This window comes from Eulemur rufifrons, chromosome 1 (genome assembly GCF_041146395.1).
Source record: "Eulemur rufifrons isolate Redbay chromosome 1, OSU_ERuf_1, whole genome shotgun sequence".
NCBI classification, from domain to species: domain Eukaryota; kingdom Metazoa; phylum Chordata; class Mammalia; order Primates; family Lemuridae; genus Eulemur; species Eulemur rufifrons.
In genome coordinates, this window is record NC_090983.1 from 39,228,568 (window position 1) to 39,241,412 (window position 12,845).

Sequence of the window (12,845 nt, forward strand, 5' to 3'; positions counted from 1 at the left end):
CCGACCCACCACTGTCCTCAGGGGGTCTGGCTTACCTGGGTCCCGTGCCAGTACGCTGCGATGGTCGTGACTGCCTCCTGACAGCGCTTTTGATGCTTCAGTTCCCGCAGGATTTTTCGAGCCTAAGGCGCAGAATCACCCAAAAAAGAGAATGTTAAAGAAAGTGGAATTCATAGTGACTTGGAAAAAAGACCTGAGAGATGGCAGTCCCAACACTATGCTCCACTTTAAAGAGAAGATGTAGGTGCCCAGCTCAACACTTGCTGACAAGGTGGTCAAGCATGACAGTGTAAGTCCCACTCCAGACTGGGACAGCAGCCTCCCGTGCCCTCATAGGCAACAGGAAAAATCTGACCACAGCAACGCCAGCTGGGGCACACCAACGGGAGGGAACAGTTCTCAGAATGTGGACGGAGGATTTCCAGTGATCCTCCAAAGTCCACTGTATCTCTTCTGTCATTACGGTCTGGACTATAACTGTAGCTGTCCTTTTTAAGGAAAAGAGATTTGTAAACATTTGCTAAAACAAAATGATTTAACTGATCTAAAACCAGTGGCTCCTTCCAGTAGTTACTGGAAACCGATTTTATGGGGGCCGAGAGGACACCTGGTTTGGTAGTGGACTTTGGTTCCCGCCTCTGAAGTCTCTGACCTATACACTGGACCAGGGTGCAGGCCCAGTCAGATCAGGCAAGAACCCGCAGGCAGCAGTTTCATGTACTCTACATGCCTGGACTTGTGTTTTGGCATCTGCCATGGGACAACCCCTGAGCCCTTGGGTTGTCCAGGGCCCAGGCAAAGGTCAACCAATGCCACTGGACGCCCGGCCCACCCTCGACCCTCCGAAGGGGCTGCAGTCCTGGCCACTACCTTGAAGTATGCCTTCTGCATCCAGACCACTGCACAAAATCTCCTAATGGCAAAGTGGTCAGAACAGGCCCTGAAGTACCTTTGACCTAGAGCAAGGGTCAGGGAACCTTTTCCATAAGGTGCCAGAAGGTAAATACTTTTGGCTTTATAGGTTATGCAGTCGGTCTCTACCACAACTACCTGACTTTGCTACTGCAGCACTAGAGTAGCCAGACAATCTGTGGAATAAATGAAGGTGGTTGTCTCCTGATAAAACTTTACGTACACTGAAATCTGTATTTCATGTAATTTTCACATCAAGAACTCTTCTTTTGCTTCTTTTTTTTAACAATAGTTTAAAAATATAAAAACCATTCTTAGCTTGCAGGTTGTATGATAACAGGCAGCAAGGCTAGATTGGGCCTGTGGGCCATAGTTCACTGAGCCCCAAACCAAGCCTTAGCAGGAAGGACCTGAAACCAGGTCCCCCACTGTGACCGCTTCCCCAGCCTCCCACCATTAGACCTGGCCAGAACTCAGATCTTTCAGTCATTATGGGGCAGCCCACAGGATGGTCGCCGGGAAGTTATGGAAGTCACTGGCTGGGGGTGCTGAAGCAATGTCAGTCTGGAAGGACTTGCAGGTGTGAAGCAAGGGCCGTGGGACAGCCTTCTGGACTACAGCTTCTCTTGCAAACACGGGGCAAGGGGATACTGAAATCACGTACAGTATTATTTCAAGGACTTCCTGCTTAGAGAACAAAGCTCTTAAAAAGAAAGCTGGTTACAAGGAAGCAGCCAAGACGTGGTCACCAGGGTCCCCACTTGGCTCATAATATTTACTCTTTCCATCTGACTGTTTCCAGGGGAGGCAGGAGACGGAGGAGCCCTCCCCTGCAGGGCGAGCCTGAAGACATCATCCTTTGTGAAGAACCCAAAAGCCCCAGATAAATAAAGCACACTTATTTTAAACTCACCTTCCAACCCCGGATATAAGACTGAATCACCAAGGCAGAACTCTTTATCTGCTGATACCTCTTTAGTTGCTGTAGGACAAAAGGGGACAATGTTGGATACGTTGTAGTTACATATTGTAATGTGGACAGTACAAGGATTGATAAAAGCTATTTGCTCACTTAGTGCAACTGACTTGTGACCATCCACATACCTTCTGGAAACCAATATGCAAAGAAACCAAAATATGAAACAGTCCAGAATGATCACAGTTACTCCAAGGTATGCTTCGAGGATGCTGAATATAATAATTTCTAAACGGCTCAGGACCCAGCATTATTATCATCTGTTCTTCGTGTTATGCTGTTATAATACAGGGCAGCAGATCCTTGGTAAATGCACATTGAATGAACACACACTGAGTTCTGCAACGGCTTTTGAGTGTTCTCACTTCTTTCTGCCATTTCTCACTACGCTACTTACTGGGCCCACCTCTAACCTTCCCAGTTTCTTTTAGGTTTGCTGTTTTTACTCTGCCTCAAGCTGAGAAATTGGCTAAAAATGTAAATAAACTGATATAAATCAAATAAGTATTAAACATATTGAGTTCCTACTCTACATAAGGCATTTTCATAAAACCATGGGGTTATGACAAGCATCTGACTCCATCCCTGCCCTCAAGGACTTGCAGGGGACACAAGCCAACAGTGTAGACAGTGCCCTAGCTCGGGTGCAGCAGGCGCTGCTTCCAGGTGGGGTGGGTTAGAGAAAACCCAGTGAGGTCCAGGCTTGGGCTCCACAAGCTCGACACCCAGAGGCCTCTCTTACTCTAGGGCTGATGCCTCGGAGGGTGGAGGCCGTCAGAACACTCTCCTTCGAAAAGAGAGCTCTTACAGGACTCAGTCTGCCATATACACTGGAACGTGGGCATCTACGATGAAAATACACAGCATTTCATGGTACTAAAGTGACGCTGTGAATCTCTCGCTTTGGGAGTGCTAGATGGCCCAGCTCCCACTCTGAGGTGCCAGAGAGGCCTGCCAGGATTCTGGAACAGCAGAGGTCACGGAGGGTGATTTCCCAATAGACAGGCAGCAGAACAAAAGAGGATGCCAGGGAGAAAAGCCAGAGGACCCCGAGACCCGCACAAGTCACCTGTCTTCTCTGGGCCTCAGTTTCCTCCCTCAGCTGCCAAATGAGGAGCTGGGAAATCGCTAAGATTCCTCCCAGAGTAACATTCCACAGATGTGTGAACAAGCCACACCTACAATATCTGACCACCTCTTCTGACATCCATTTGGTACCTCTGTTTTCTTTTTAAATTCTTAAATGGCTTGAAAATAACTATATCTCATTTGAAAATTCATCTGTAGGAGTGATGAAATATCACAAAATACGGAAAAATAATCAGTACCTGAAAATTATTCAGAAAATCTTTGAGTTATTTAGCTGAGGGAAAATAGTGAGTTTAATCACTGGCTTGAGTAACATGTAGTTAACTAGTTGAAGTATTTAGTTCAAATTTTGAAAGAGCTATAACACTAGAGTGAGGTTAACGCTTCTCTAAAAACTGGGCCATTATTTGTTTCCATTCTCCAGTTAATGCCGCTCATAACTCCTACCATTGTGAGTTAATGACATATGGACCCGTTTTTTCATCTGGTGATAAAAAGCTCTATATTGGGAGGGGGAGTACAAACACTTTGCTTTGCCTGTTCCTTCTCAACCCTCTGATCAAACTGCCCCTCCCAGAAGGTCGTCCTCCACCATCCTATCTGAAGGTATAGCCTGTCTCCCCATTATTCTTTTTAAAATTATTTTATTATTTTCATTTTTAAAACTGTTTTCCTTTTTTTTTTTCTCTTTTTCAGAGATGGGGTCTCACTCTGTCACCCAGCCTGAAGTGCAGTGGCACAATCATAGCTCACTGTAGCCTCCAATGCCTGGGCTCAAGCGATCCTCCCACCTCAGCCTCCCAAGTAGCTGGGACGATAGGGACGCACCACTGGGCCCGGCTAATTTTTTTTTTTTTTTTATAGAGATGAGGTCTTGCTATGTTGCCTAGGCTGGAGATTTTCTTAATAACCTCAAAATAAGAAATGATAAAAAGGGCTCCTTAAAGACTATTTGTTGGTCTTCCCTCTCTCAGGCAAATAGAAAACAGAGCATCATGAATCCACAGCAGAATAAAGGAGCACTGCTATGTGCACAGAGGAGAATCCACTGCCACCAGGCTGAGTGACAACAGCCTCTGTGCCTTTACAGAACACATACGAATGACCATTATTCATGTGGCTGGACAGGTTCATACTTTAAGACTTATACTGCTGGTTATACTCTTTTAACTAGAGTAATTTTAAAGATGCTCTTTGAAAGACAAAGCCAATTTTCTTTAATGATTTCAGTATCTCATTCATTTCTAAAGCTTGGAAATACTACACTAAACTGTATTATGTGAGAATAGGTCAGCATAAATTATTCTTGATTATACATTGCCTTATAGCAAAACATCTCTATGGCTGAGAAAGACGAAGCATATGATTAAAAAAAGAAAAAGAAGTGAGTGCAAATTTAATTCATATTCCAACTCACTCTGCAGTAAAACAAAAGCGCAGAATGAAAAGCTCCCGAAGCACTATTCTTGTCACTAAAATGTATTCCATGAGAACACAACCCAGTTCATGCTAGCTTAGGGGCAAACCTTCAGGCTTCTCTCAAACCTGTGGTATGCCTCCAGCAAAACATTACCACCAAGTTAAGAAGGAAATTCCAGAAAGAAATTCCACATTAATAAACATACTACATTATTGAATCTTTTCCCATAGATAATATGGCCAGATACCTGAGGGCTAAAGAGAATCTAATCCTTTAATCAAAACCAGAATTCTACTAAAACACGGCATTCGCTTTCTGGATTTAAAGCCATTTTCAATACTGTCATTATAAATGGAGAACAGTCAACTGTTCTGGAAAATGGACCCAAAGATAGTCAAAAGGTTAAATGACATTGTCCCTTCCAACAGGATGACCAAATTGAAGATGCAAATTTCCCACTATATATATTTAGATCAGTGGGAGGCAATGTGGTGTAGCAAACTTGAGCTCTGAAATTGTCTTGGATTCAAATCCCAGCTCTGCCACTTACAGCTGTGTGGCCGTGGGGGACAAGTTACTTAACAGCTCAGTACCTTAGTTTTCTCATCTTTACAAATAGAACCATAAGAGCACCTATCTATCTCATGAGGTTGCTGGGAGAATTAAATATGTAAAAATTACGTACGTAGTAAGTACATAGCAAATGCTGGCAAATTAGCATCGTTATTACAAATTAAAAGTGACCGGGACTCGTACCGCGTATCTCCTGTACCAGGCAGCAATCACGATCTGGCTTTTCTTCATTAGCAGGAAGTGTGTGCGGCATTTCCACCCCCGATAAATCTTCTGAATGAGCGTGGCCAAGTCCTCGAGCCTTTGCTTCCTCAAGTCTTCTAATTTGAAAAGCTAATAAGAAATGTTAGATGGATTTATCAATAATCCCCCAAAACTTTACAGCATAGGAATTTTCATGAAGTAAAATGCCACAATGTTGGAGACAACCACATTGAGGAAAAAAAAATTGAATAATCATATTAATTATACACGAGATGGATAACAGCCCATGAGAAAATGATTTTGATGAAGTCATGAAAAATGCACAATTTTTATTCCAGTGATGCAGAATTTATAACAAATCAGAGAGAGGCTGAAGGGAGCTTAAGTCTACCTTCACACTGTCTACAAGGATGCAAATTACTAACGGAAAGCAGATGCTGGCAAATTTTCTCTCTTAAACAATTTAAATACTAATGCATTCCCAAATCTCTAAATTTCCAAATGACCAATCAACTGCTATACTAATATACTTCATGCTCATCTATTCATTTACATAAAGGTTCCCTTAGGGTTCTATGAGGTAGAATTTCATTTTATTTTTTGGGGGACAGGGTCTTGCTGTGTTGCCCAGGCTGGAATGCAGCAGCGTGATCATTCCTGCAGCCTCGAACTCCTGGGATCAAATGATCCTCCCACTTCAGCCTCCCAAGTAGCTGGGACTATAGGCACACACAACCACACCCAGCTAATTTATTTTTATTTTTATTTTTTGTAGACACAGGGTCTCACTATGTTGCCCAGGCTGGTCTTGAACTCCTGGCCTCAAGTGATCCTCCCATCTTAGCCTCCCAAGGTGCTGGGATTACAGGTGTGAGCTACTGTGCCTGGCCTAAGAGGTAAAATTTTAAAAGCGTTCTTTTTAACTTTAAAAAAATTTTCATTTGAGTACCTTCAAGTATCTCTAAATAAGAGGGCTACAGTTCCTAAAATTATTGCATAATTCAGATGTTACAAATACAGACTGAATTTTCCCCTAGTTGGTATGAATTCAGGAGATTTTATTGTTGTAGTAAGAGTTTCTTTATAATTTCTTAAGTGTTGTACAATCTATCAGACCAAAGACTGAGAGTTCATAAAAATTACATGTTTTTCCACTATCCCTCATTTGCTCCATCCTCTTGGACGTTTGCAGATGAACACAAGACTGTGGCATTTGTGGCACCATCTCGGGTAATGTTACAAAGTTAAATATCTTTTAAGAACTTGCCTATATGATTCTAACTTAAGTTCAGAGTGTGCAAGTTTTGGTTACATACTGTTCTTGGGTTTCGGATGAAGATCTTTGATCTACCAAAGGAGTATTCTTCCACAGGAATCTCTAATTCATTAAACAGGACCTCCACACCAGACCTTAAAAAAATAAAAACAGTTTTCTGAGTTACAAAAATAGTTTTATCTTAGCTTATGTCATGATATCAGGTTCTCTGTGGTATAAAAAATAGCTTCATTTCCAAGTATAACTGCTTTTTCAGTAATAATCCTTTTATCAAAGAATTTTCAAAACTGAATTCCATAAATGAAACCAAACCTGGTAAACACTAAAAAGGCAAATTTGGGTTCAGAACTATGTATTCTAAGAAAACATGGTATTAAAGCCAATTTCTTGATTGCACTAGCAGAGACAATAACACTTCTATCAAATATATCCATAATGATGTACCAACCAGGGACACTCAGAACCCACTCAGTTAATTCTTGAAAACATTGTAGACATTGTTCCTGCCCCTGAGGGTGTGCTAAGTGCCAGCCCAGTGGGATGCGGAAGAACGTGAGCCATACATGGTGGGAGCAAGGCCTGGACCTGGCTCTGACCTGCACATCCTGGACCCTGGCTTTCTAAAATGAAACCTCGCTCCACCACCTATGGACTAGGTGGCAGGCAGGGAGTAAGTACGTGTTCCGTATTATGGTGCACGTTTTCCATAACACCCTGGAAATCAGCAGTGGGAACTGAAACAGTACCCAGATCCAACATTATTAGGTATTAGAGACCACACCATATGTCTGGAGTTTCTATATCTTCTTATTACGCAGAACGAATGTCTTAATACTGTTGATGTTCCTGAGAAAGGCCAGGTCCACTGAGAATGTGGAGGCAACACAAGCACAGTGAAATGAAAATCCCTAAGTTCCTGCCCAGGCCCATGAAACATGCACGTTAGCCCTCCTGTAGTATTCTGGAGAGAGCTTCCGCAGCCCGCAGAGGGCAAGGAAGGTCACTGCACAGGCAAGGCCTGATTTCTCTCCTGCAGTGGCAGCACGAACGTTCTTTCTGCACATGGAGAGCTCACAGGGCATGGGGACACTCCTTGGATGGGCCTGCAGTGTCCAGCACTGAGCTGGGACTGAATGGGTCAGACAATTCAGGGCAGACCAGCTGAAAGCTGTATGGCCCGATCTTCAATCCAGCTTTCCCAGCAACAGCGCTGACCCTGTGAATCCCATCTGCTCCTGCCACCTAATTCTCAACTAGCGCAGACCTGGGCAAACAGGGAGACCTTCACCCCCCCCCCCCCACCGACTCTCTCTGGGGGTAAATTCCTCATGGGAAAAGTGGCAAGCTGAGAATGGCAATTCCGTGCCTCTAACTTTGCCCTTCTAGGATTCTACACAAATATATATATGTCAACTACAAAACGCCTCCTACGAATTTACCATGGGCATATTTTAACAATTGTATTGACACACAAGTTCCAAGTGTGGATTCTGTAAGTCCTATTTTGGCATTAAGAAAATTGAGACCTCGACAATTAATCAAGAATTAGCACAAAATGGTACCGTGATAGAAAAGGGTCCAAGACAGAGGTTACACCCAATTTTTCATAGAATTCTGGTTTACCTAACATCATACGGGGAAAAAGCGTGTTATTTGTATACTTTAAATATTCATTAGTAGGTGTGGTCAATGGATTTCTTACCTTGCTGGTCCTTTCCAGTGGGGCCACGTTTGCTTACACAGCATTTTGTACCGTTCCAGGCAAGGCTCGTAGGCCTGCCTGAAGGCGTAGCCGGCCCTCCTCACTCGGACATTCTCCAAGAGGCCCAGGTACCTGATCTGATGACATACCAGAGCCTCGCTGAAGATGTGTGCTGCTTTTTTATCATTCGGTTTGATACACCTAAGAGATTACAAAGATTTTGGGTTTTAAACTCTGCCTCTTAAGGATTTAACTGCCTATATTTTACAAAGTATTATATATGATTGTTTCATGGTACAATAATATGTTCTTCCTGGGAAACCTAGTCATTTCTTTTGAAATGATTTCAAATCATTTTACGAGAACCTAAAAATAAATATAATACTGCATATACAGCGGTCACAAAAAAGAAAAAACTACCACTATAGGTGACAACATGCATGAGAATCATTAACATTTCATTGGGTGAAAAAAGTGTCAGAAGAGTACATGTGTGATTCCATTGATAGTTCAAGCAAAGCTAATCTGTGTTTAGAAACCAGTATTGCTGTGCCCTCTGGGGAGAGGTAGTGGTGGGGACAGACATGGAAACAGCACAAGGGAACTTTTTGGGATGATGGAAATGTTTTACATCTTGGTCTGGATGGGGTAACACAAGTGTATACCTATGTAAAAATTCAACAAGCTGCACATTTAAGGTTCATATCCTTTACTATATATATAAAATACCTCAATAAAAAGATAAAAATCGTTGTTGCTTCCCTAGGTCTGTTCTTTTTAATCAGGGTACTTTGCTGCCCAGGGAAGATTACATTTCCCAGCCTCCTTTGCAAGTAGGTGTGGCCATGCCAGCAAATTCTGACCACTATTGGGATCAGAAAGGAAGTAAGGTCTGTAGATTATGGTCTGTGTCCTTAAAGGAAAAGATGGGCTCTCCCCCGGTCTTGTTTAGTTTACTGCTGGCTGCAAATGTTGACATGGTGGACAGCCATCTTTGACCACGCAGATGAAGAAAACAGCTGAGAAATGGCAGAGCCACAGAATAAAAGAAGCTGTCTGATTAGCTCTGGAGTCCTTACATTTGGAAGTTATGTAAGAAATAAATGTCAATCTTGTTTAAGTCATTGTTGGTTTTGGATCATATTACAGTAATCCCTGTGCCCTAAGTAATAGGACGGTTAAACACTTATGATTACGGCTGCCTGACTACAAGTGTCAAATAAGATATATGGACAATATCATCTTATCTATTAATAGTTTGGCCTTGGTGTTATGCTTTTTGTTTTACCATTTATAAAAATAATGTCCACGCTTTGGGTTAAACAAAGATAGACAGATAGATCAATGGAACAGCCTAGTGAGTTCAGACCCCTACATATACATTCAACTGATGCTAAAGGCACCAAAGCAAATAAATGAAAAAATAGATTATATTCTTTTCAGTATATAGTGGCAGAGCAACAGGATATCCACATGCAGGAAAAATAGACCTAAATATGAAATCTGAAATTACAAAGCTCTAGAAGAAAATATGACAATATATTCACAACCTTGGGGTCTATTAATTAACATTTCTTAGGAAGACATAAAAACCACGAAAATGGAGGGAAATAAAAGAACTTTTTGAGGTGATAGAAATGTTTTATGTCTTGACCTGGGTGGTGGCTACCAAAAAGTATATGTAATCATTAAAAAATTAATTGAACTGTTCATCTAAGATCTGTGCATATCGCTTCATGTAAATGATACCTCAATAAAATATAGTAAAATGCAAAAAAAATTCACTCAGTTGAGATAACAAGAGCAACTAATCACAGAAAGTTTCCTAGGTTTTTTTTTTTTTTTTTTTTTAAAGAGACAGGGTATCATTCTATCAACCAGGCTAGAGTGCAGTGGCATGATCATAACTCACTGCAGCCCAAACTCCTGGGCTTCAAGCAATCCTCCTGCCTCAGCCACCCAAGTAGCTGGTACTACAGGCACACACCACCCCCTCAGCTAATTCTTTTTATTTTTTGTAGAGATGGGGTCTTGCTATGTTGCCCAGGCTGGTCTCAAACTCCTGGGCTCAAGTGATCCCCCTGCCTTGGCCTCCCAAAGTGCTGGGATTATAGGCATGAGCCACCATGCCCAGATGGTCTTGGCTTTTTTTATTTTTTGAAACTAGAATCTTCTCCCAATATATGTTCTAATCTGACTGCAATCAAATCTGGAGATTTTGGCTACTTATATTTCTACTAATATAAATATCAGGTAAACAAGCCAAGCACAGAAATGTTCTCCACTCTAGTTTCCTCCTAACTGAATCTTCAAAGACAACTATAGAAAGTATTTGTGGGCATGGGTGTGCTATCTGAAATCTGACCCATCAGACACATATCTTCTATGATCTAGCTCCCCAAATACACACAACAAACTGTAATACTAGTTGGTCTTTACTGAATTTTAAGATAGTTATACCTAAGATGCTCTAGAAGTAGGAAAAAAAAAAAAGACCAGAGATTTTTAAAGAAGATCTTTCTATTGTTTTTAAAACATTCGGATTGCTTTTAGAAATCATTGCCTTCTCCAGGCCTACACGTGTCACAGGGAAGAAAGAGGTGCATGTCCCCTAACAAGCACCAGAGTTGCAACTAAAGCTCCACTTGTTTCAGTGCTCTCCTCTAAATTAATGTAACAAGAATTCAAAATGAAGCCAACAAAAGAGTTTTCTGCAAAACCCTGCTCAGAAAAAACATTTATATTTTGTTTCTTAATGTGTCGTTAAAAAAAATATTAAACACACAGAAAGTTGAAAACCCCTAGATGCCAAAGACTGAGTTTCATTAAGTATCATTATCATCCCCCCAACTTTTTTTTTCTTCATTTTTTTTTTTTAACTTTCTTATTTTGAGGGAAAGGACAGTGGAGAATTTTTTTAAGCCAACCCCAGATATTATTTCATCTGTAAGTACATCGGGTATCCTCTGCTTGAGCTACACTCAGATTTAAGCAAACAGGAACATGATATTCCTTCGGAGCGCTCTCACATTTGAACTGTCAGAGAATTTTATATGCCAGAAATACCTAATGTAGTTTGGGTTCTTGGTCTGTAGGTTTTTCATCAGAGTGGCCACGGATGCCTTGAACTGAGAGCCTGCAGTCGGAGGCCTTTTCAGGTTGATCTTGGTGGGATTCCCTTCGGGGAACAAAGACTTGATGAGGGCGTGGCTGGCCTTCCACATAGCCTGGGATAGGTCTCGATAGAGGAGGTCGTTGTTTTTGTCAACAAATCCTTCCACCTGGTACAGCACCTATGAGCAGCACACAGAACTCAACACTGGCACACTGCACGCTATAATGTCAAACAACTGTTAAAAATATTCCAACGCTATCCACACTGCAGCCTCTTCCCTCACCACCAAAAAGTCCCCGACACATTAGTCACACTCTATATCGAATTCACCTCCAAGTTTAAATTCCATCTGTCTAAATCACAGAAGAGATCAAAATAAATTCTATTACCATTCAGGATTTGCAAGAATAAACTCCAAAAATGTTATCATAACATTTTCAAAGGATTTGAGATTTTTTTGGTGTCTGAACATATTTTGAGGTTTTACTTTTATTTTTTAGTTCTCATGTGCCAATTCTAGTCTGTTTAAAAGCAGACAGGGGAAAACAGAAATAACACTAAGATTTTCATAGACATCCTGAAGCAGCAGAGAAACAGATCAGAGATGTATCTTCTAATAATCTAAGCTAATTAAAAAAAGAAGTACCAAGCTTTAATATTTTGAAATTAAAGATAATTCATATGACACATACTTAATTTTTATAAATACATAATTAAAATTTTTTCCCTTTGAAGTTTACAATCTTTTAAGAAAGGAAGTATTAACTATAATCAATATTTTAGGATTCTAAGTATCATTATATTTTAATTATCAATTAATCTATTATCAAGATTGTTTTTAACATTTTCTTTATATAAGATGATATGAAATTAATTTCCCCAAATGGTAACCATGTAAGTTCTTTCTTAAAAAAGTAATATTTCCCCCAGTATCATTTCAAAATTTCAATCTAAGAATTTATTATTTTTGCTAAATGGCTTGTACTTTTAAAACCTTATTGTAAGTCTTTGGTGACATCTAATTTTTACTGGCAAATCTCCTTTAATAATATTGAGAGATATTTTTTATAGGATAGCATATAGCTTGAAAATAATAAAATCAATTTTTAAAAATATATTTGGACTTTTCATTAAGTTCACTGGCTTTGCTTTCAGTTCTCCATATTAGTGAGATTTTGCTCCCCATGGCCCAGATTCTATTTCTATTGAACACTTATTGAGTCAACTATGTCAGCAGTGCAATTCGTCCTCACAACTCAGCATTATCACTGAGGACGCCCATCTCTCGGGCACCGCCTCCTCGCAGGAAGGGCTCAGCAGGCCTGGCTCTGGGCTGGTGCTCACGGCTGCCCCATACCTTGCCAGCATAATGCTGGATTCGGAAGCAGCTGTGAGGCAGCGTCGTGTCGTTGAGGAACCGAGAGCACTTGCTCATCCTGCTCTCGAAGTGCTGGTGGGTGGCGCAGACCTGGTTCAGCTTTTCTAGGAAGGTCTCGTCAGTGACCGTGCCAGGCCTCAGGCACTCTTCATCCAGCATGGCCAGGATTCCGTTTGTGTTCTGGGAGAAAGGAAATAAAA

At 41.2% G+C, this 12,845-nt stretch overlaps 1 protein-coding gene across 4 annotated transcripts in view; it reads right to left on the minus strand.

Annotated features, from left to right (window-relative positions):
* The window catches only part of MYO1B (myosin IB), a 175,532-nt gene that overhangs the window by 23,837 nt on the left and 138,850 nt on the right, over window positions 1–12,845 (minus strand). For all 4 annotated transcript variants that reach the window (XM_069490627.1, XM_069490463.1, XM_069490383.1 and 1 more), the window contains exons 16-22: window positions 12,625–12,825; window positions 11,219–11,445; window positions 8,153–8,353; window positions 6,491–6,584; window positions 5,154–5,303; window positions 1,826–1,894; window positions 36–122 (exon numbers count right to left, since the gene is read on the minus strand). In XM_069490627.1, coding sequence (XP_069346728.1) covers window positions 36–122; window positions 1,826–1,894; window positions 5,154–5,303; window positions 6,491–6,584; window positions 8,153–8,353; window positions 11,219–11,445; window positions 12,625–12,825 — 1,029 coding nt within the window. The remainder of the gene's footprint in view (window positions 1–35; window positions 123–1,825; window positions 1,895–5,153; window positions 5,304–6,490; window positions 6,585–8,152; window positions 8,354–11,218; window positions 11,446–12,624; window positions 12,826–12,845) is intronic.